A 23388-nucleotide genomic window follows, 5' to 3' on the forward strand; every position below is an offset into this window, starting at 1 on the left:
ACACATGTCATCATATGCCTAGTTTAGAATTCAAAAAGTTACTCAAATTCCATAAAAAAATTTTTTACTGTATCTTTCATTAGCTTTTAACGTTTTTTGTTTATTTTTCTTTGTATCTTAAGATCTGCATGTTTCCATCAGACATATCAAACGTTATGTTACAAAATCATGAAAAAATATGAATTTTAAGGATTTATAATTGTCAGGATGGCCGAGTGGTCTAAGGCGCCAGACTCAAGGTGAGAATCCTTCCTAGTTACAGGGGTATTCTGGTCTCCGATTGGAGGCGAGGGTTCAAATCCCTCTTCTGACACAGCTTTTGCCTTAAAAATGTAGCTCTTTGTAAATACCGAAAAATTCTCCAAATGGTGAAAGGAAAACACATGAACAGTGATTAATCGTTTGATATATGTCATAGTTTGAGAACAGACAACACATGAAATGCGAATAATCGTTCGACACATGTCATCATATGCCTAGTTTAGAATTCAAAAAGTTACTCAAATTCCATAAAAAAATATTTTTACTATATCTTTCATTAGCTTTTAACGTTTTTTGTTTATTTTTCTTTGTATCTTAAGATCTGCATGTTTCCATCAGACATATCAGACGTTATGTTACAAAATCATGAAAAAATATGAATTTTAAGGATTTATAATTGTCAGGATGGCCGAGTGGTCTAAGGCGCCAGACTCAAGGTGAGAATCCTTCCTAGTTACAGGGGTATTCTGGTCTCCGATTGGAGGCGAGGGTTCAAATCCCTCTTCTGACACTTTTGCCTTAAAAATGTAGCTCTTTGTAAATACCGAAAAATTCTCCAAATGGTGAAAGGAAAACACATGAACAGTGATTAATCGTTTGATATATGTCATAGTTTGAGAACAGACAACACATGAAATGCGAATAATCGTTCGACACATGTCATCATATGCCTAGTTTAGAATTCAAAAAGTTACTCAAATTCCATAAAAAAATGTTTTTTACTATATCTTTCATTAGCTTTTAACGTTTTTTGTTTATTTTTCTTTGTATCTTAAGATCTGCATGTTTCCATCAGACATATCAGACGTTATGTTACAGAATCATGAAAAATATGAATTTTAAGGATTTATAATTGTCAGGATGGCCGAGTGGTCTAAGGCGCCAGACTCAAGGTGAGAATCCTTCCTAGTTACAGGGGTATTCTGGTCTCCGATTGGAGGCGAGGGTTCAAATCCCTCTTCTGACACAGCTTTTGCCTTAAAAATGTAGCTCTTTGTAAATACCGAAAAATTCTCCAAATGGTGAAAGGAAAACACATGAACAGTGATTAATCGTTTGATATATGTCATAGTTTGAGAACAGACAACACATGAAATGCGAATAATCGTTCGACACATGTCATCATATGCCTAGTTTAGAATTCAAAAAGTTACTCAAATTCCATAAAACAATCTTTTTTACTATATCTTTCATTAGCTTTTAACGTGTTTTGTTTATTTTTCTTTGTATCTTAAGATCTGCATGTTTCCATCAGACATATCAGACGTTATGTTACAGAATCATGAAAAAATATGAATTTTAAGGATTTATAATTGTCAGGATGGCCGAGTGGTCTAAGGCGCCAGACTCAAGGTGAGAATCCTTCCTAGTTACAGGGGTATTCTGGTCTCCGATTGGAGGCGAGGGTTCAAATCCCTCTTCTGACACAGCTTTTGCCTTAAAAATGTAGCTCTTTGTAAATACCGAAAAATTCTCCAAATGGTGAAAGGAAAACACATGAACAGTGATTAATCGTTTGATATATGTCATAGTTTGAGAACAGACAACACATGAAATGCGAATAATCGTTCGACACATGTCATCATATGCCTAGTTTAGAATTCAAAAAGTTACTCAAATTCCATAAAACAATCTTTTTTACTATATCTTTCATTAGCTTTTAACGTGTTTTGTTTATTTTTCTTTGTATCTTAAGATCTGCATGTTTCCATCAGACATATCAGACGTTATGTTACAGAATCATGAAAAAATATGAATTTTAAGGATTTATAATTGTCAGGATGGCCGAGTGGTCTAAGGCGCCAGACTCAAGGTGAGAATCCTTCCTAGTTACAGGGGTATTCTGGTCTCCGATTGGAGGCGAGGGTTCAAATCCCTCTTCTGACACAGCTTTTGCCTTAAAAATGTAGCTCTTTGTAAATACCGAAAAATTCTCCAAATGGTGAAAGGAAAACACATGAACAGTGATTAATCGTTTGATATATGTCATAGTTTGAGAACAGACAACACATGAAATGCGAATAATCGTTCGACACATGTCATCATATGCCTAGTTTAGAATTCAAAAAGTTACTCAAATTCCATAAAAAAATATTTTTTACTGTATCTTTCATTAGCTTTTAACGTTTTTTGTTTATTTTTCTTTGTATCTTAAGATCTGCATGTTTCCATCAGACATATCAGACGTTATGTTACAGAATCATGAAAAAACATGTGAATTTTAAGGATTTGTAATTGTCAGGATGGCCGAGTGGTCTAAGGCGCCAGACTCAAGGTGAGAATCCTTCCTAGTTACAGGGGTATTCTGGTCTCCGATTGGAGGCGAGGGTTCAAATCCCTCTTCTGACACAGCTTTTGCCTTAAAAATGTAGCTCTTTGTAAATACCGAAAAATTCTCCAAATGGTGAAAGGAAAACACATGAACAGTGATTAATCGTTTGATATATGTCATAGTTTGAGAACAGACAACACATGAAATGCGAATAATCGTTCGACACATGTCATCATATGCCTAGTTTAGAATTCAAAAAGTTACTAAAATTCCATAAAAAATTTTTTTTTACTGTATCTTTCATTAGCTTTTAACGTTTTTTGTTTATTTTTCTTTGTATCTTAAGATCTGCATGTTTCCATCAGACATATCAAACGTTATGTTACAAAATCATGAAAAAATATGAATTTTAAGGATTTATAATTGTCAGGATGGCCGAGTGGTCTAAGGCGCCAGACTCAAGGTGAGAATCCTTCCTAGTTACAGGGGTATTCTGGTCTCCGATTGGAGGCGAGGGTTCAAATCCCTCTTCTGACACAGCTTTTGCCTTAAAAATGTAGCTCTTTGTAAATACCGAAAAATTCTCCAAATGGTGAAAGGAAAACACATGAACAGTGATTAATCGTTTGATATATGTCATAGTTTGAGAACAGACAACACATGAAATGCGAATAATCGTTCGACACATGTCATCATATGCCTAGTTTAGAATTCAAAAAGTTACTCAAATTCCATAAAAAATTTTTTTTACTATATCTTTCATTAGCTTTTAACGTTTTTTGTTTATTTTTCTTTGTATCTTAAGATCTGCATGTTTCCATCAGACATATCAGACGTTATGTTACAAAATCATGAAAAAATATGAATTTTAAGGATTTATAATTGTCAGGATGGCCGAGTGGTCTAAGGCGCCAGACTCAAGGTGAGAATCCTTCCTAGTTACAGGGGTATTCTGGTCTCCGATTGGAGGCGAGGGTTCAAATCCCTCTTCTGACACAGCTTTTGCCTTAAAAATGTAGCTCTTTGTAAATACCGAAAAATTCTCCAAATGGTGAAAGGAAAACACATGAACAGTGATTAATCGTTTGATATATGTCATAGTTTGAGAACAGACAACACATGAAATGTCATAGTTTGAGAACAGACAACACATGAAATCGAATAATCGTTCGACACATGTCATCATATGCCTAGTTTAGAATTCAAAAAGTTACTCAAATTCCATAAAAAAATCTTTTTTACTATATCTTTCATTAGCTTTTAACGTTTTTTGTTTATTTTTCTTTGTATCTTAAGATCTGCATGTTTCCATCAGACATATCAGACGTTATGTTACAGAATCATGAAAAAATATGTGAATTTTAAGGATTTGTAATTGTCAGGATGGCCGAGTGGTCTAAGGCGCCAGACTCAAGGTGAGAATCCTTCCTAGTTACAGGGGTATTCTGGTCTCCGATTGGAGGCGAGGGTTCAAATCCCTCTTCTGACACAGCTTTTGCCTTAAAAATGTAGCTCTTTGTAAATACCGAAAAATTCTCCAAATGGTGAAAGGAAAACACATGAACAGTGATTAATCGTTTGATATATGTCATAGTTTGAGAACAGACAACACATGAAATGCGAATAATCGTTCGACACATGTCATCATATGCCTAGTTTAGAATTCAAAAAGTTACTCAAATTCCATTAAAACATTTTTTTTACTATATCTTTCATTAGCTTTTAACGTTTTTTGTTTATTTTTCTTTGTATCTTAAGATCTGCATGTTTCCATCAGACATATCAGACGTTATGTTACAGAATCATGAAAACATGTGAATTTTAAGGATTTGTAATTGTCAGGATGGCCGAGTGGTCTAAGGCGCCAGACTCAAGGTGAGAATCCTTCCTAGTTACAGGGGTATTCTGGTCTCCGATTGGAGGCGAGGGTTCAAATCCCTCTTCTGACACAGCTTTTGCCTTAAAAATGTAGCTCTTTGTAAATACCGAAAAATTCTCCAAATGGTGAAAGGAAAACACATGAACAGTGATTAATCGTTTGATATATGTCATAGTTTGAGAACAGACAACACATGAAATGCGAATAATCGTTCGACACATGTCATCATATGCCTAGTTTAGAATTCAAAAAGTTACTCAAATTCCATAAAAAAATGTTTTTTACTATATCTTTCATTAGCTTTTAACGTTTTTTGTTTATTTTTCTTTGTATCTTAAGATCTGCATGTTTCCATCAGACATATCAGACGTTATGTTACAGAATCATGAAAAAATATGAATTTTAAGGATTTATAATTGTCAGGATGGCCGAGTGGTCTAAGGCGCCAGACTCAAGGTGAGAATCCTTCCTAGTTACAGGGGTATTCTGGTCTCCGATTGGAGGCGAGGGTTCAAATCCCTCTTCTGACACAGCTTTTGCCTTAAAAATGTAGCTCTTTGTAAATACCGAAAAATTCTCCAAATGGTGAAAGGAAAACACATGAACAGTGATTAATCGTTTGATATATGTCATAGTTTGAGAACAGACAACACATGAAATGCGAATAATCGTTCGACACATGTCATCATATGCCTAGTTTAGAATTCAAAAAGTTACTCAAATTCCATAAAAAATATTTTTTACTGTATCTTTCATTAGCTTTTAACGTTTTTTGTTTATTTTTCTTTGTATCTTAAGATCTGCATGTTTCCATCAGACATATCAAACGTTATGTTACAAAATCATGAAAAAATATGAATTTTAAGGATTTATAATTGTCAGGATGGCCGAGTGGTCTAAGGCGCCAGACTCAAGGTGAGAATCCTTCCTAGTTACAGGGGTATTCTGGTCTCCGATTGGAGGCGAGGGTTCAAATCCCTCTTCTGACACAGCTTTTGCCTTAAAAATGTAGCTCTTTGTAAATACCGAAAAATTCTCCAAATGGTGAAAGGAAAACACATGAACAGTGATTAATCGTTTGATATATGTCATAGTTTGAGAACAGACAACACATGAAATGCGAATAATCGTTCGACACATGTCATCATATGCCTAGTTTAGAATTCAAAAAGTTACTCAAATTCCATAAAAAATCTTTTTTACTGTATCTTTCATTAGCTTTTAACGTTTTTTGTTTATTTTTCTTTGTATCTTAAGATCTGCATGTTTCCATCAGACATATCAAACGTTATGTTACAAAATCATGAAAAAATATGAATTTTAAGGATTTATAATTGTCAGGATGGCCGAGTGGTCTAAGGCGCCAGACTCAAGGTGAGCAATCCTTCCTAGTTACAGGGGTATTCTGGTCTCCGATTGGAGGCGAGGGTTCAAATCCCTCTTCTGACACAGCTTTTGCCTTAAAAATGTAGCTCTTTGTAAATACCGAAAAATTCTCCAAATGGTGAAAGGAAAACACATGAACAGTGATTAATCGTTTGATATATGTCATAGTTTGAGAACAGACAACACATGAAATGCGAATAATCGTTCGACACATGTCATCATATGCCTAGTTTAGAATTCAAAAAGTTACTCAAATTCCATAAAAAAATGTTTTTACTATATCTTTCATTAGCTTTTTACGTTTTTTGTTTATTTTTCTTTGTATCTTAAGATCTGCATGTTTCCATCAGACATATCAGACGTTATGTTACAGAATCATGAAAAAATATGAATTTTAAGGATTTGTAATTGTCAGGATGGCCGAGTGGTCTAAGGCGCCAGACTCAAGGTGAGAATCCTTCCTAGTTACAGGGGTATTCTGGTCTCCGATTGGAGGCGAGGGTTCAAATCCCTCTTCTGACACAGCTTTTGCCTAATGTAGCTCTTTGTAAATACCGAAAAATTCTCCAAAATGGTGAAAGGAAAACACATGAACAGTGATTAATCGTTTGATATATGTCAAGTTTGAGAACAGACAAAATTCTCCAAAATCATTGAAAGGAAAACAGTTTATGAACAGTGATTAATCGTTTGATATATGTCATAGTTTGTTTATTTTTCTTTGTATCTTAAGAACAGACAACACATGACAATGCGATGTTAATGAATTTTAAGGTTTAGAATTGTCAGGAAGTGGTCATCCAGACTCAAGGTGAGAATCCTTCCTAGTTACAGGGGTATTCCGATTAGTTTCAAATCCCTCTTCTGACACAGCTTTTGCCTTAAAAATGTAGCTCTTTGTAAATACCGAAAAATTCTCCAAATGGTGAAAGGAAAACACATGAACAGTGATTAATCGTTTGATATATGTCATAGTTTGAGAACAGACAACACATGAAATGCGAATAATCGTTCGACACATGTCATCATATGCCTAGTTTAGAATTCAAAAAGTTACTCAAATTCCATGAAAAAATCTTTTTTACTGTATCTTTCATTAGCTTTTAACGTTTTTTGTTTATTTTTCTTTGTATCTTAAGATCTGCATGTTTCCATCAGACATATCAGACGTTATGTTACAAAATCATGAAAAAATATGAATTTTAAGGATTTATAATTGTCAGGATGGCCGAGTGGTCTAAGGCGCCAGACTCAAGGTGAGAATCCTTCCTAGTTACAGGGGTATTCTGGTCTCCGATTTAAGGCGAGGGTTCAAATCCCTCTTCTAACACACCTTTTGCCTTAAAAATGTAGTTCTTTGTAAATACCGAAAAATTCTCCAAATGGTGAAAGGAAAACACATGAACAGTGATTAATCGTTTGATAGATGTCATAGTTTGAGAACAGACAACGGATGAAATGCGAATAATCGTTCGACACATGTCATCATATGCCTAGTTTAGAATTCAAAAAGTTACTCAAATTCCATTAAAAATCTTTTTTACTATATCTTTCATTAGCTTTTAACGTTTTTTTGTTTATTTTTCTTTGTATCTTAAGATCTGCATGTTTCCTTCAGACATATCAGACGTTATGTTACAGAATCATGAAAAAATATGAATTTTAAGGATTTGTAATTGTCAGGATGTCCCAGTGGTCTAAGGCGCCAGACTGAAGGTGAGAATCCTTCCTAGTTACAGGGGTATTCTGTTCTCCGATTGGAGGCGAGGGTTCAAATCCCTCTTCTGACACAGCTTTTGCCTTAAAAATTTAGCTCTTTTTCAATAACGAAAAATTCTCCAAATGGTGAAAGGAAAACACATGAACAGTGATTAATCGTTTGATAGATGTCATAGTTTGAGAACAGACAACACATGAAATGCGAATAATCGTTCGACACATGTCATCATATGCCTAGTTTAGAATTCAAAAAGTTACTCAAATTCCATAAAAACATGTTTTTTACTATTATCTTTCATTAGCTTTTAACGTTTTTTGTTTATTTTTCTTTGTATCTTAAGGTCTGCATGTTTCCATCAGACATATCAGACGTTATGTTACAGAATCATGAAAAAATATGAATTTTAAGGATTTGTAATTGTCAGGATGGCCGAGTGGTCTAAGGCGCCAGACTCAAGGTGAGAATCCTTCCTAGTTACAGGGGTATTCTGGTCTCCGATTGGAGGCGAGGGTTCAAATCCCTCTTCTGACACAGCTTTTGCCTTAAAAAATAGCTCTTTGTAAATACCGAAAAATTCTCCAAATGGTGAAAGGAAAACACATGAACAGTGATTAATCGTTTGATATATGTCATAGTTTGAGAACAGACAACACATGAAATGCGAATAATCGTTCGACACATGTCATCATATGCCTAGTTTAGAATTCAAAAAGTTACTCAAAGTCCATTAAAAATGTTTTTTACTACATCTTTCATTAGCTTTTAACGTTTTTTGTTTATTTTTCTTTGTATCTTAAGATCTGCATGTTTCCATCAGACATATCAGACGTTATGTTACAGAATCATGAAATGTTTTTAATTTTAAAGCTTTATAATTGTCAGGAAGGCCGAGTGGTCTAAGGCGCCAGACTCAACGGGAGAGTCCTTCCTAGTTACAGGGGTATTCTGGTCTCCAATTGGAGGCGAGGGTTCAAATCCCTCTTCTGACAGACCTTTTGCCTTAAAAAAGAGTAGCTCTTTGTCAAAACCGAAAAATTCTCCAAATGGTGAAAGGAAAACACATGAACAGTGATTATCACACAGTCGTCCGGGAACAGCTGACGCTCTCATGCATGTTTCAGTGTTGCTCTCCTCGAAGCGCGCATAGAAGTAATTTAGCTGTGCTTCCCTTTTTAGTCTGTAATAGTTTGCAAGCCCTGCCACATCCGACGAGTGTCGGATCCGGTGTAGTATGATTCGATCTCAGTCCTGTATTGATGATTTGCCTGTTTGATGGTTCGTCGGAGGGCATAGAGGGATTTCTTATAAGATCCGGGTTAGAGTCCCCTCCTTGAAAGCAGCAGCTCTACTCTTTAGCTCAGTGCGGATGTTGCCTGTAATTCATCGCTTCTGGTTGGGGTATGTACGTACAGTTTCTGTGGGGACGACGTCATTGACTGATGTGGTGTACTCCTCAATGCCATTGGAAGAATCCCAGAACATATTCCCAGTTTGTGCTACCCGTACAGTCCTGTAGCTTAGCATCTGCTTCATCTGACCACTTTCTTATTGACAGAGTCACTGGTGCTTCCTGCTTTAGTTTTTGCTTGTAAGCAGGAATCAGGAGGATAGAATTATGGTCAGATTTGCCAAATGGAGGGAGAGGGAGAACCTTTTCCATGTCTCTGTGTGTGGAGTAAAGGTGGTCTAGAGTTTTTTTCCCCTCTGGTTGCACATTTAACATGATGGTATAAATGAGATAAAACGGATTAGATTTTCCCTGCATTAAAGTCCCCGGCCACTAGGAGTACCGCATCTGGATGAGCTTTTTCCTGTTTGCTTATGGCCGTATACAGCTAATTGAGTGCGGTCTTAGTGCCAGCATCGGTTTGTGGTGGTATATAGACAGCTATGGAAAATACAGATGAAAACTCTCTTGGAAAATAGTGTGGTCTACTTTTTTGGTTACTACATGATGCCATATGTGTTATTTCTTAGTTTTGATGTCTTTACTATTATTATAAAATGTAGAAAATAGTAAAAATAAAGAAAAAATCCTGTAATCAGTAGTTGTGTAAAAACTTTTGACTGGTACTGTATATCATGACCACGTCAGGAGGGCAGTAGAATTGCTGTGTCCCCAGAGTCTGAGGGCTCCCTCATAACTCATACTTACGGTACGGTCACTCAGACAGTATCTTCATCAAAGCTCTCTCTTCACAACCTTCACACCATTGTTTGTATATCCAGTTATTAAAGCTGTAGCTATACAGGTTTAGAAGTAGTAGGTTATTCATTGGTTTGAATTGAATGACTTCAAAGGCATGTGTTTAATTTCAGGCCATGTCTGGAGGCTGAAGGAACTTCTGTCAGATCCTACTACCAGTCAGGAGATACTGTTTATGTAGGCTACTGTTGTTGGAAGAAGGGGAATACAGAGAGAAATTAGAGAGCAATGAGAGTAATCTCATTTGTAAATGCAGATTTTATGTTTTCACATTTGCCATGTTTGTGAAATATTCTGTAGAAACAAAACAACACGTCTGCAAACCCTCAAAACAAATCAGTTTGATCTTATTTGCTCTCATGAATCTTTTAGCAGGCTTTAAATGGTTAAGTATGCAGCATTTTTCTTGATGAATTACTTTAGATTAATAAACACTTCTCTCGAGAGACACCAGCGCTGCGAGTTGCTTAGCCAACAAAAACATACCCTTGCAGCATCTTATCCTATAATATGTTTTAAAGTATTTACAGACACAGCACACACAGGGGAGATGCTGTCATGTCACAAGATGCAGAAAATGTCCCCTTCCCATTACATCTGGACCCCAAGAAGAGTAGCTGCTGCCAAGTCAGCTAATGGGGATCCTTCATAAATACAAATATGTACGTCACATCTAGAAATCAAGAGAGAAAAGAGTTCTGGGAACTTCAATTTGTAATTTCAGAAAAAAAGCAGCACAGGGGAGGAATAGAATAACATGAGCATTTGTTGGTGAAGCATTTTTGAGGACCAGCACTACAGTCGTTTGAGGGAACACTGAGTTTTCTACAGGGGTGATGGAACACTCTTCGGAAGTCAAGAGGTTTTCTCACAGTTTCTAAATAGCCATCACTGAATGTGTCATATCAGAAAAGATATTTCAACAGGACGACATACAACATTCCTTTAGACAAGCAGTTTAATGTACAGTATGTTTTATAATGTATATTAGTTCAGATACAGTAGAAATGTATTTAATAGAACATTGATGATCTTATGTTGTGTGCTATAGAGCATTTTGACGCCTTATTTATTACATTTCTATCTGCATTGTTCTAAAACACCACTGGAAATACATTACCAGTCAAAAGTTTGGACACACCTACTCATTCAAGGGTTTTTCTTTATTTTTTTTACAATTTTCTACATTCTAGAATAGTAGTGAAGACATCAACACTATGAAATAACACATATGGAACATGTAGTAACCAAAAAAGTGTTAAACAAATTTTAGATTCTTCAAAGCAGCCATACTTTGCCTTGATGACAGCTTTGAACACTCTTAGCCTTCTCTCAACCAGATTCACCTGGAATGCTTTTCAACTCTTGAAGGAGTTCCCTCCTATGCTGAGCACTTACTGGCTGCTTTTCCTTCACTCTGTGGTCCAACTCATCCCAAACCATCTCAATTGGGTTGAGGTCGGGTGATTGAGGAGGCGAGGTCATCTGATGCTGCACTCCATCACTCTTCTTCTTGGTCAAATAGCCTTTACACAACCTGGAGGTGTGTTGGGTCATTGTAATGTCAAAAAACAAATTATAGTCCCACTAAGTGCAAACCAGATGGGATGGAGTATCACAAGTAAGTTAAGAACAAATTCTTATTTACAATGACGGCCTACCCCGGCAAAACCCGGACAATGCTGGGCCAATTGTGCACCGCCCTTTGGGACTCCCAATCACAGCCTGATGTGATGCAGCAGAGGTATAACTTATCCTCTGCAGCAGAGGTAAATCTGGGTCTTCCTTTCCTGTGGTGGTCCTCATGAGAGCCAGATTCATCATATCGCTTGATGGTTTTTGCGACTGTACTTGAAGAAATGTTTTAGATTGACTGACCTTCATGTCTTAAAAGTGATGATGGACTGTCATTTCTCTTTGCTTATTTGAGCTGTTCATGACATAATATGGACTTGGTCATTTACCAAATAGGGCTGTCTTCTGTATACCACCCCTACCTTGTCACAACACAACTGATTGTTTCAAATGCATTAAGAAGGAAAACAATTCCACAAATGAACTTTTAACAAGGCACACCTGTTTATTGAAATGCATTCCAGGTGACTATCTCATGAAGTTGGTTAAGAGAATGCCAAGAATGCCAAGAGTATCTACTTTGAAGAATCTAAAATTAGTTTGTTTAACACTTTAAATTTTCAGGCAAGTCCGTTAAGAACAAATTCACATTTACGGCCTACCCAGGGCCAATCATGATACAGCCTGGACTTGAACCAAGGTCTGTAATGTGCTTCTAGCACAGCGATGCAGTGCCTTAGACCACCACACCACTCGGGAGCTCTTCATGATTACTACATGATTTCACGTGTTATTTCATCATTTTGATGTCTTCACTAAAATAGTAAAAATAAATAAAAATACTTGAATGAGTAGGTGTGTCCAAACTTTTGACTGGTACTGTATATCAGCACCACACTTCAAACATGGAACATTATTGATGGTTACTCCTTCCTAGGCAATCCTCTCTACTTAATTTGCTGTTAGTGATCTCAAACAGACCATGACAGGGTTTGAGCCACGTATGGCCAGTTATTTGGGACTACATTACCGTTCCAAATTAGACACAACCCCAAACCTGAGGCTTTTAGTGCACTTCAACCATCGCAGTCAGAGCTTCCAATAACCAGTGACCTGAATAAGAGACTTCCTGACTATCAGACACGCTGATTGGCTTCATTTCACTCGCTGCTTGCACACCTGGTGGAAGGACAGCCTGAGACCCAAATGTCACATTTATTTTGAAAATTGTGTTTGACAAGTAACCATTTTTTAAATGTTCCATAGTAGGCCTATACTTGATTGAGCCAAAATGCTTTTAAAAATGACCAAAGAGATAGAAAAGACTTCTAAACAGAAATGACGGATGTTCCCAAAAGGAGTCTTTTGTTGGCCTTAGGTTAAGAAAAATGGAATCATTGTGAGATAAGATAAGCTTTGATAGAATATTAGTCATCCTCACTAAAGTATAATGAACTATCAACTAACCATGATGACCTGGCCATATTTTCCCTCTAAAGTAATGCTGATCAAAGCAGAAATTGTACATTGCCAGGAGATCAGTGAGCTCTCTATTCTCACTGTATTGATTATGCCTAACCCTATCACATGAAGACAGGGTCATCTGGCCATTTCAACATGATTACATGTAACACTGTTTTTGGGAAAGGGCTAAATGCGAGAGCACATATTGCACGTAGGAAGGGTGAAATCTAAAGATCATGATATACTCTGATAGAGATGAGGGATGCTTGGGACAAGGTTTACATTCATGGGTCATCTATTTCGCATATATGAGAAAGTGCAAATTTGTATTCTTTTGTAAGATACATTGATAAACTAGTAGAATATTTAGTACACACTTTCAGATCCGCTTAGCTCTCAATAAAAGCAAGTGTGCGTTCTACTTTTCTATTTAACTTAAATTGAACAGATCCGAGACATGGCCATTTACAAATGGCAAATTCTACTCTCGTAGAATATAACTATTTTTAGCAAATAAAGATCATTCTAACTAGAGACATTCCAACTCTCAGGGAGTCAATGTGGAGCCTCAAAACAACAGCCTCAAGACAACAATGGCTCGTTTGTGACAAAGTATTTGTGCCTTATATTCATCTTAGTCTGCATAGCAGGCAGTTTCCCAAGCCCATGCCATGAATGGGCAATAGCATAATGTGGAATGAACACATTGTGAACCACATCTTTTTCCTCATTGATTACTTATCTCCCTCAAACAAAAAATAACAGGGATAGCCTAGCCTGAAATATTTACGCCTGTGGTATTTGAGTAGCCTGTTGCAGTTAGTTGACGTCTATTAAAGTTTACTAAGATACTTTAGTCTTCTTACTTTACTGTTTGTTATGCCACTGTTGATACTGTCGATTTCCAGACGACACATAAAGACCTGTCAACTTCTAAACAAGGGCCAAGCAATTCACTTACGATCTGGATCTGTGACGGTGTGTTTTTCTTTGTGGCAATGGCCGACAGGATAAGGCTAAGAAATTCAACTGTATTCATGCCTGTGTAAAGAACAAACTTTGTTCTCCCTAGATCAGTCATCAGCTCCCCTAGGATTGTATAACCCCCCCCCCCCCCCCCCACACACACACACACACACAAAGGTCTACAAGTGCTCTCACAAACACCTCATTCTGAGAGAAGAGAGGAAAGGGAGTGGGAGGATGTGAAGCCATGATTTCCCCCGCTTTCCTCCTTTTCTGCTTTACATGAGGTCATAGTGGCCATCAGGCTTAACAATCACGAGACTGGAGCTAGACCAAAAACATAAAGTTGCTGTCCACAACAGGAAATACAACATATTTTCGAAGAAAACTCAGAAATCTCAAGAAAACAAATGAAAGGATGAAATAGAGGTTACGAGTCTTATGTGTAACAATGCATGTAACTACAAACTAAGCTCTCTGATTTGTTTATATTTGAGTATAAAGCAAGTCAAGAATCATCATTATTTGTTGATCATGATAATTTAATAGACAAACTTCTATCATGGGGAGTTGACATCTTGTTCACGGTACATTGCTAAACTGTGAATGGCATTTGTACAAAAGACACCAACAAAAAGTTACATGAAATAAACTGATTTCAGGAGACAACAGATTATATTATATATTTCAAAAACCACCCTCACTTTTCATGTATGTTTCACTGCAGACGATGTAGAGACCCCACAGGTTATGAAAAAGTACCAGTAATATGTATTGATGCTTTGTGGTGGTATACACTGCAAGGAATGCACCATGAACACCATCCAGCTGTGTGTTCAGCGCTATTGTGCGGCTGCCTTGGCTGCCTGACGGGCCTCTCTCTCTTCCTCAGCGCTTTCCCTCATCTCCTTCTCTCTTCTGATGAGCTGCTGCCTCTCTGCCTCCCACTCCCGTACCTTCCTCTGGTACTGCTCCATGTCAGGGCCCTCTGCTGAGGCCAGGCCCTGCTGGAATAGGCTGGAGACCAGCACCTGCAGGGGACTAGGGTCCACCTTACCCCCAGACTGGAGCTGCCCACTCAGCTCCTACACACGGTCAGAGGAGAGGAGGTGGTTAGAAATGGGGTCTAGGGAAAATGAGTGATTAAGTGTAACTGTTGTTATAGACTAAGAGTGCTTAATAGCAATTTATTCACCTTCTCAAAATGAGAAATCTGTAATCATAACACAACATAAATGTACTGTCCATACACACTCTTTCCCTGTTTGACTGATAGATCTTTGCCCAGTCTCTACCTTGAACCTGCTGGCATAGAGCGGTAGTTTTTCTCTCTCTGCCTGGTCGTCTTCATCTTCATCCTCCTCTTCCTTCTTCCCCTCCTCCTCTCCTCCTAACTCGTCCTCAACAGAAGAGGACTTGGAGTCCAAGGCAGAGGAGAGGTCATGTAGTAGGCCCCCCAGGTAATCAACCTAAAAGAAAAACACACACACACACACACACACACGTAAGGAAAAACAACTGGGACCGCCGGACCTGCACTCAGACAGACACAATAACTTGGGTAGCGAAGCCACACTGGAGCATCCTCTCAGAAGTCCATCAGGACAAAAGACAGACATGAAAACAAACAAACGCAAACAGACAATGACACAAAATTAATAGGTCCTGTCCGTCCTGACCTACACAGAGTCATCAGGTCTGACACTGTCCTGCTTTCTAGCAAACCTGGTTTGGTGCCCAAAGGACAGATTCTTACAGATTTCCCCTGGGCTCCAGACTCCCATAAATCATATTACTTTGTTCAGAGTTGAACTATTTAACTCGACAGGGCTAGAAGAGTGCTGCACCAGGGTGCACTGACGTGTGTCAGGGTATAAATAACACAGATATGACTAAGCCCTGCAGAGAAAGACTCAGACTGCGTCATACATCTTACCTGGACAATAACAGCTTTCTACTGCCACCAGGTTTGTGTCATATGGTAATTGTGTTATTTGATGAGTTAACTGAAATTGCTAACAATAAGCTCTGTTACAGTATAAACTGCATGCTTCTTACTCGTGTTGCACGTTTTACAAAGAGTTACTATTATACATGTGTAATGTGTTACTAACAATGTTGTTAGTGTGAGACAGTAACTGAAGAATTACAGAAAGTACAGCACTGAGACATGTATTGGTAAGTAGGCAACGTACGGCATCCTTTGATAGTTTTCTATCTCCAGGAGTGGCAGCTACTCTCTCCATAATGGCCAGGGCCCGGCCCAGATACCCTGGGGTCCACATCAGAGGCATGCCCCTGAACACAGCATGGATCCCAGCCGCCATCTCCACCTTACCTAGAGACAGACAAAGAGAGAGGAGCAGGGAGAGGGAACTATCAGAGACTTGATCAGCACAACATGACAACCAGGGCAAAGACCATGTGGCATGGAGAGAGAGAGAGAGGTTGACTTCAATGATGTTTGACAAGAAGATGAAGAGAAGGGATTCTTGAGAAATTGAGAGAAAACCTCCTCCTGCCATCACCAAAGGGTTAGGAACATGAGGAAGGACTTGATTTAGGCCCAGGTCTGTGGTATGACTGGAGGAACACATACCTAGCAGAGCACAACCCAACAGTTGAGCGCTGAGGCCTGTAGAATTGTCCTGCTTCAGACCACATATCAGCAGTGCTGCTCCCAGAGCCCTCTGCTCTGACACCTGTAGTGAACCAACAAACACACACACCACACACTTCAGACAGCACAAGCACAACGTTTACAAAAAGCATAATAACTCATTTATACAGAAAAAACTGTGGCTGCTGAATTCAAACTCCGGCATATGCATATTTTTTTATGGGAATGATGTTGTGCTGGGATCAGACTTAACTTATCTACATAAATAGGATTATGTCCTCCTTAAGTTTCCAACAATCGTTCAGTTCTACACAATCCAAATATTCCAAATGTACTTTGGCACGATAACTTCTCCAAACATGTTGGTGCACATACAGTACCAAGCAGTGAATGCTACTTTACTTACACTGAGCTCTGGTTTGGTTGCTAGGTAACTGCTCAGTGCATACATGGACAGGATCTGTGTTGATGGTAGAACAAAAGACTCCTGAAGCATCACCTCTTCCACGACAGAACAGGCACCTACAGAAGAAGACCAAACTTTTTAGGTTTTAAGGTACATATTATGCGTGTGAATATAGAATATACACTACCGTTCAAAAGTTTGGGGTCACTTATTGCATCTTTAATCAGCACCACAGTTTTCATCATTGCACAAGGGTTTTCTAATGATCAATTAGTCTTTTAAAATGATAAACTTGGATTAGTTAACATTCCCAGCTAAAATAGTAATTTAGAACATTAACAATGTCTACACTGTATTTCTGATCAATTTGATGTTTTAATGGACAAGAAAATAGCTTTTCTTTCAAAAACAAGGACATTTCTAAGTGATTCCAAACTTTTGAACGCTAGTGTACATTATTGGTTTCGTTGAGTTTAACTGAGTTTTTCCAAAGGGGTCCTGGGATAACTTTACAGTTTGACAAATAATAATTTCAGACGTCATAGACTCTTCACCTTTGAAGTCTTCATCTTTAATGAAGGAATCTATCAGCAGGTTAAACGTGATATCATCTGGGAACATTCCATATTGCACCTAAATACAGAAACAGAGAAAGGTAATTTAAAAAATAAAATAAAATAAAAAATACCCCCGGCAATATTATAGTCAACCTCAGAAATGGAGGTTGGACTACAGTTTTATTGGACAATAAAACTGTAGTTAGAATGCCACGGATTTTATGTTCATTAATGCGTTTAATCACCATTTTTTCTCTGCAGGCTATATATTTGAATGCATTTCAAAGCCAGCTCTTTAAAAGTGTAGTTTAGATGTTGATGGTGAAAATCTATTGAATGATAATGAAAATGCTGTTCAGTTTTCTTTTTGGAAATTCACTGATAATGAAGTCCTGGATGCTTCGCTAACACTAGACAAAAAAAATCCACAGGGGCTGATCATTTGGAGCCTGGTCTGTGTAGGCGTGCAGCTCCCTTTATTGCTGGCTCAGTAGCCCACATGTTTTATTTAACATTGTTATCAGGAAGTATTCCAAAAGCATGGAAATCCGCATATGTGCTACTACTCCATAAGGGTGGGGGAATAATTATCTCCACAACTATCGCCCCATTTCAGTTTTGCTGAAGAAGATGGGGTTAAATCTGAATTTCTTGAGATTCAAAAAGGTGTAACTCAGGGTTCTATTTTGGGTCCATTATTGTTCACCTTGTATATTAATGACATAGGAAACACTGTTAATACTTGTAACATTCATCTCTATGTAGATGACACAGTTTTGTGGTCCTGTGCCACCTTGGTGCAGCAGGCCATTCGTGAACTTCAGCATAACTTTGATTCAATTCAGAAATTCCCTACAGATCTTAAATTAGTGTTAAATACAAGTAAAACCAAGCTCATGCTGTTCTCTAGGTCACAAAATGTTGACCCTGAGGACCTGCATATTTGCGCAACAAATGGAGCCCAAATTGGCTCTAACCCAAAGTACCTGGGTGTCTGGATTGATGACAAGTTGTCCTTGGTAACGCATATGAAAATCTGACTAAGAAGCTTAGATCCAATATGTTTTTTTATATCGAAATAAATCATGCCTCATATTGATAATAGGAGAAAGATTGTTCAAACAACTCTTCTCCCTGTATTGGATGTTGGTGATATTGTTTACATGCGGCAACCTCTGTTTTGAAACCCTTGGATACAGTCTAACATTCCACAATATGTTTTATCACAGCACAATTGTAGGACTTTTATCATTTTAGTCTGTATAAAAATGTCTGTAAAAAGAGCTACATTCTCTTTTATTTATTTACAAATAAATCTTACAGAAATTGCCTCCATATTGTTTTTATTTAACCTTTATTTAACTAGGCAAGTCAGTTAAGAACAAAATCTTATTGACAATAACGGCCTAGGAACAGTGGGTTAACTGCCTTGTTCAGGGGCAGATCGACAGAGTTTTACCTTGTCAGCTCAGGGATTCAATCTAGCAACCTTTCGGTTGCTGGCCCAACGCTCTGACCACTAGGCTACCTGCCACCACCAAACATATGTAACTTCCTTAATTAAGTTAATAAGACTCATAAGTTACCAAACCTGTTCTCAGGAATGGACAACATTAGAGATCCCTTCAGTCTCCACAGATTTGGGAAAATATTTGTTTTGTGTTGCACATAATTTGTGAAACAATCTGCAGAGTTCACTGCAGTTACATGTGTGGTGCCACTCAGGCAGTTTACATTATTGATTATGTAGTTGAATGTGATTGCTTTCATTAAATATATTTATGTTCTTATTGGGTGCTGAATTGTTTTCTACATTGTTCTACTTGCACATCATCTGCACATCTATCACTCCAGTGTTAATGCTAAATTGTCATTATTTCGCCTCTATGGCCTATTTATTGCCTTACCTCCCTACTCTTCCACATTTGCACACACTGTACATAGATTTTTCTATTGGGTTATTGACTGTACGTTTGTTTATGTGCAACTCTGTGTTGCTGTTTTTGTCGCACTGCTTTGCTTTATCTTGGCCAGGTTGCAGTTGTAAATGAGATCTTGTTCTCAACTGGCCTAACTGGTTAAATAAATGGTGAAATAAAATAAAAAATACACATATTGAAGTGTATGTTTCATTATTCTGTTTTTATTGTGATGTATACCGGGCTCTCTTGTAAAATAGATTGTTTTATCTCAATGTGACTCCCTGTTTAAATAAAGGCTAAATAAAAAAAGTAATAAAAAAGAATGGTATGGCCATGGAAGGTTGTGCGCCAAAATGGAGGACAGTTTGTGGAACCTTTTTTCTATGGCTCTGCTCGGCATAATGTAGAACTACCTTGTTCTTGAGGGTGTGTAAGGCCTTGTCTCTGGCCCCGTATCTGAGACACTGTCTCACCCAGCTGTGGACGGTCCAGTCTCTGAGGTACCAACAGTTTGGGCTGTGGCGAAATCTACAGGAGAGAAATGTTCAAACATTAAAAAACAACAACAAACAAGACATGAATTGTTTATGACTTTTGTTATGTAATTATTATGATACCTTTATGATAGATGGGTCAAGTCAAGTGTAATCGCTTCTTAATCTATAGGCTTGCAACACAATATTCATGTAAATCTTTTAATCACATAAGAAACAGATTCCACAGAAGGGGAAAACAGGAAAGCTCTAACACAGCACAGAACAAAGAAACATGCATGTGACTGAACATAAACACACCAAAAAAGACTAGGACAAAACAGAGGTCTGCACATAGAGGATTAGCAAGCAACTTAGACCAGGAAGTGAACACCCTAACAAAGAAATAATTTTACAGGGCATGCAAATGAGGCTTACTTATAAAGATAGTACTCTGCTTGATCAACCTCTTCTCTTGATGATATGTTGTCAACAAACTGAAAAAGAAAATACACAGAGAAATTATGGATGAATATTTCACTAATTTGACTACAGGTTGAGCAGAACATAAATCATATTAGCTAGGGTGCCCATTGGATTCTGTTTTTGGCAAGGGTTGCACAATTCCAGGAACTTTCAATAAATTGGTTTTCCAGAAATTCTAGTTGGAGGATTTCAGATTTCTTTCTTATTCCCCCCTTATTCCAGGAATCCTCCAACCGGGATTTCGGGAAAACGACAGAATTTATTGAAAGTTTCTGAAATTTTGCAACACTAGTTTTAGCCAACACATCGGATTCTGTTTTAGCCTAAATGTACCAGATATGACAATGAAGCAGTTTTCTAAAGGAGAAACAGGCTGACATCTGGGTTAGAAGGGTGTAATCTCTCTGGACTCTAACACGCTCTTACCCGTGATATTGTCAGAGAGCTGACAGGGAAGTTTCGGTCATAAATCCTGTCCATCAAGGCGGCCATCAATGCTGTAGAATGGCATACTCACATTAAGCTTTACTTTCACAACAACTAGTCCAAGCTCAAACTCTCTGCCATTTAAAAATATGATTTCAACCCTTGAAGCATTTTACAGTATGAATGACACAGTATTGTAACTGTCAATACGTAGCTAGCTAACACTGCCCTCCTGTGTTCATTTGGTGCAGACACTCATAGACATTGTCATCGACTCACAGTTGTTATGTCTTCGGGTACTTATGCACAGAATGTCTATTCTATATTCACATGGGTTTCAAAAAACTAAAACGCAACTGATGTCATGTCCACTTACTTGACAGCTAATGTGTGACAGCTGTGTTTGAGATCCACTTTTTATTAGTTGTGATGGGTAGTGACAAAGGGGATGATTAGTAATGAACAATACATCATTGGTAAAGAGTGTATTGGGTGGATAGTTTACCCAGATTTTGATGATCTTTTTCTCTCTCCTCCCATAATTTGGTGTCTGTGTATGCTGCTGAAAGTAGACATCTTCTGTCTGTAGGATATAAACAATAATGATTACAAGTTACATTGGGTAGACAATGCTGGAACTGAAGGTAACATGCACAATGCAATTAATTGCGATTTCAGTACAAGCAAATACTAAGGTCAATCATTGAACAAACGGGAGAAGATGCATCTTATTTAGACAGTTATAAGTTATGTCAGAATGGATTGATTTTAGGTAGCTAGCCATATGGCTAGCCTGCTAGCTACTCGCTTGGAAAGATAAAAATGGTTCGGAAAAAAATGAATCAATCAATGATAGCAAATGTTACTGATTTAAATACTTATATTTTACATATACAAATATGTACCTATAAAACTGTAAGTCCCACATTTATGGATAACTTTGACAGCTCCTAAACAGCGTTGCAACAAGGAGGCTGCCATCTTGGGACGATACCACCATGACAGAGGGGGGCAACAATTTTGAGTGAGAGAAAGAGCCGTGCTCAACTACATTTGTAATGAGGACCGTAACACCATAAAAAACTAAATATATAATAATGAAATAGAAACTACGTTAATATTTCTAAATACTGTAACTATATACGTTTAATTTAAGATATCAAACATAACATTTGAATGAACCCCTTTTATTGGTACGGCCTCAAGCGCCTGTTTGTGGTGAATATCCAATGTCAATTGCCCCAGTGGCTAATTCATTGGTAATATCAAGTGTTGTACCTATCATTGTTTGGGCCAGAATATTTTCTCACGGCAGTGGCCTTCTGCCTACTATATTATTTTTCTTCACACATAGTCGTCAACCCTTATCTTTTGTTCTTCTATGCTCTTTTATGTTTATGTAAACTGTTTTATCCCCCTCCTCTTATTGGAAAGTCCAGTGAAGCTAGGGTTGCCAACTGTCTCGTACTAGCCGGGATGTCCCTTATATTGGGCTAAATTGGTTTGTGTCGTACGGGATCGCCCTTGTCCAGTATATTCATCAAATCACAGTAATAGCGTAAACGCGCCAATTCCTGCAAAGTAATTTCTGTTGTTCAGTCGGTTTGGCATATCAAGGAAATATGGATAAACCTGCAAAAAAGAAAAGACTGCAGCTACAGCAAACAATGGGAAGCAAAAAAGACGTGGGTTAAGGCTGTCAGTGGTGACTCGACGACAGCTTTCTGTACTTTATTCCATTAGGAATTCTCAATTAGCCATGGAGAGGAGAGTGACCTAACTCAGCATGCATCCACAGAAATGCACAATGCCACGCTAGCTAAAGGTGCTAGCAATATCGCCGCATTCTTCGTGGCGTCTACTGCGGAAAATGATTTGCCTCCTACGGAAGATGAGCCCGTGTGTTTCTCAGTTGCCAGTGATGCCTCAAACAAGGGAAATATATACATGTTTCCAGTGTGCATGAGATATTTCTCTGTGTTTTCATGAATAGGAATATTTTCTAGTAATATTTATGTTACTAATTAGTGTCAGATGATGACAACGGTCCCATTCACGGGATGGGGTGTCACTAGAGGTTAAAAGATTAATGCACTAACTGTAAGTCACTTTGGATAAGTGTCTGCTAAATGACTAATATGTTCATCTGTATATTCATTCCCATAACACTATACCCACACCGCCGTGTCACCTTGCACTGGCACATCACCTTTTGTCCCTTATTTGGTAGTGAGTAAGTTGGCAACCCTAAGTGAAGCTGATCAATGCCTATGGGGAAACTGATGACAAAAGGAGGTGAACCTGCTCAAGTTCATGTCCAGACACAGGCTCCTGTACATCAATTATCTGGACATTGTTGGGGAGAATGTAAGAATGACCTCACGCACATGATGTCCTGTAAAAGGATCATGTTGTCCCTCTAGGTCAGCCACAGCAGGACTTTTAGTTTGAAGTAAAGTACTGTCTTTTACTTTACTCTTGGGCAGGAATGGGTCAAACATGATTGAATTAAATGGAATTGATTTGATATTGGGATATTGGTATCAGGAGGTAGTATCCTTAGCTTACAACATGTGACTGGAACAAAATGGACTGGCAACACATAGTATTAACACAGTACTTCCTCTTCCATTGCCAGTTACTGTCCCTGTCAAACATACAGTACATACTACCACTGCAAGGTCACAAAGGTGCCAAAGCTCAATAGGAAAAATCACATAATTTGTGTAAATTACCCCTCTTTCACTTCATGGTCTAAGCACTTTCATT

The 23388-nt window shown here is 37.9% G+C and overlaps 1 protein-coding gene and 17 non-coding genes across 18 annotated transcripts; 17 read left to right on the forward strand and 1 right to left on the reverse strand.

Moving 5' to 3' along the window:
- The first annotated feature begins 201 nt into the window (after positions 1–201).
- Positions 202–313, forward strand: trnal-caa (transfer RNA leucine (anticodon CAA)). The gene is made up of 2 exons: positions 202–239; positions 268–313. It is a non-coding gene; the product is annotated as a tRNA-Leu (tRNA).
- A 347-nt stretch (positions 314–660) lies between these two features.
- On the forward strand, positions 661–772 carry trnal-caa (transfer RNA leucine (anticodon CAA)). Its single transcript has 2 exons — positions 661–698; positions 727–772. It is a non-coding gene; the product is annotated as a tRNA-Leu (tRNA).
- A 344-nt stretch (positions 773–1116) lies between these two features.
- On the forward strand, positions 1117–1228 carry trnal-caa (transfer RNA leucine (anticodon CAA)). The gene is made up of 2 exons: positions 1117–1154; positions 1183–1228. It is a non-coding gene; the product is annotated as a tRNA-Leu (tRNA).
- Positions 1229–1576: 348 nt separating this feature from the next.
- Positions 1577–1688, forward strand: trnal-caa (transfer RNA leucine (anticodon CAA)). The gene is made up of 2 exons: positions 1577–1614; positions 1643–1688. It is a non-coding gene; the product is annotated as a tRNA-Leu (tRNA).
- Positions 1689–2036: 348 nt separating this feature from the next.
- Positions 2037–2148, forward strand: trnal-caa (transfer RNA leucine (anticodon CAA)). The gene is made up of 2 exons: positions 2037–2074; positions 2103–2148. It is a non-coding gene; the product is annotated as a tRNA-Leu (tRNA).
- A 350-nt stretch (positions 2149–2498) lies between these two features.
- trnal-caa (transfer RNA leucine (anticodon CAA)) lies at positions 2499–2610 on the forward strand. The gene is made up of 2 exons: positions 2499–2536; positions 2565–2610. It is a non-coding gene; the product is annotated as a tRNA-Leu (tRNA).
- Positions 2611–2958: 348 nt separating this feature from the next.
- On the forward strand, positions 2959–3070 carry trnal-caa (transfer RNA leucine (anticodon CAA)). Its single transcript has 2 exons — positions 2959–2996; positions 3025–3070. It is a non-coding gene; the product is annotated as a tRNA-Leu (tRNA).
- Positions 3071–3417: 347 nt separating this feature from the next.
- trnal-caa (transfer RNA leucine (anticodon CAA)) lies at positions 3418–3529 on the forward strand. Its single transcript has 2 exons — positions 3418–3455; positions 3484–3529. It is a non-coding gene; the product is annotated as a tRNA-Leu (tRNA).
- A 381-nt stretch (positions 3530–3910) lies between these two features.
- trnal-caa (transfer RNA leucine (anticodon CAA)) lies at positions 3911–4022 on the forward strand. Its single transcript has 2 exons — positions 3911–3948; positions 3977–4022. It is a non-coding gene; the product is annotated as a tRNA-Leu (tRNA).
- A 348-nt stretch (positions 4023–4370) lies between these two features.
- Positions 4371–4482, forward strand: trnal-caa (transfer RNA leucine (anticodon CAA)). The gene is made up of 2 exons: positions 4371–4408; positions 4437–4482. It is a non-coding gene; the product is annotated as a tRNA-Leu (tRNA).
- A 348-nt stretch (positions 4483–4830) lies between these two features.
- On the forward strand, positions 4831–4942 carry trnal-caa (transfer RNA leucine (anticodon CAA)). Its single transcript has 2 exons — positions 4831–4868; positions 4897–4942. It is a non-coding gene; the product is annotated as a tRNA-Leu (tRNA).
- Positions 4943–5289: 347 nt separating this feature from the next.
- trnal-caa (transfer RNA leucine (anticodon CAA)) lies at positions 5290–5401 on the forward strand. The gene is made up of 2 exons: positions 5290–5327; positions 5356–5401. It is a non-coding gene; the product is annotated as a tRNA-Leu (tRNA).
- A 347-nt stretch (positions 5402–5748) lies between these two features.
- On the forward strand, positions 5749–5861 carry trnal-caa (transfer RNA leucine (anticodon CAA)). The gene is made up of 2 exons: positions 5749–5786; positions 5816–5861. It is a non-coding gene; the product is annotated as a tRNA-Leu (tRNA).
- A 347-nt stretch (positions 5862–6208) lies between these two features.
- Positions 6209–6320, forward strand: trnal-caa (transfer RNA leucine (anticodon CAA)). The gene is made up of 2 exons: positions 6209–6246; positions 6275–6320. It is a non-coding gene; the product is annotated as a tRNA-Leu (tRNA).
- Positions 6321–7016: 696 nt separating this feature from the next.
- On the forward strand, positions 7017–7128 carry trnal-caa (transfer RNA leucine (anticodon CAA)). The gene is made up of 2 exons: positions 7017–7054; positions 7083–7128. It is a non-coding gene; the product is annotated as a tRNA-Leu (tRNA).
- Positions 7129–7937: 809 nt separating this feature from the next.
- On the forward strand, positions 7938–8049 carry trnal-caa (transfer RNA leucine (anticodon CAA)). The gene is made up of 2 exons: positions 7938–7975; positions 8004–8049. It is a non-coding gene; the product is annotated as a tRNA-Leu (tRNA).
- Positions 8050–8395: 346 nt separating this feature from the next.
- trnal-caa (transfer RNA leucine (anticodon CAA)) lies at positions 8396–8507 on the forward strand. The gene is made up of 2 exons: positions 8396–8433; positions 8462–8507. It is a non-coding gene; the product is annotated as a tRNA-Leu (tRNA).
- A 5743-nt stretch (positions 8508–14250) lies between these two features.
- Positions 14251–21625, reverse strand: LOC115140306 (small ribosomal subunit protein mS27-like). Its single transcript, XM_029678619.1, has 11 exons — positions 21525–21625; positions 21125–21202; positions 20620–20690; positions 20146–20204; positions 19648–19762; positions 17310–17388; positions 16756–16871; positions 16329–16431; positions 15925–16067; positions 15025–15198; positions 14251–14814 (listed from the first exon to the last, which is right to left on the reverse strand). The coding sequence occupies exons 1-11, from the start codon at positions 21598–21600 to the stop codon at positions 14572–14574; spliced, it is 1257 nt and encodes a 418-aa protein (XP_029534479.1). The 5' UTR covers positions 21601–21625; the 3' UTR covers positions 14251–14571.
- Between the last annotated feature and the right edge of the window lie 1763 nt (positions 21626–23388).

The sequence above is a fragment of the Oncorhynchus nerka genome, linkage group LG13 (genome assembly GCF_034236695.1).
Source record: "Oncorhynchus nerka isolate Pitt River linkage group LG13, Oner_Uvic_2.0, whole genome shotgun sequence".
NCBI classification, from domain to species: Eukaryota; Metazoa; Chordata; class Actinopteri; order Salmoniformes; family Salmonidae; genus Oncorhynchus; species Oncorhynchus nerka.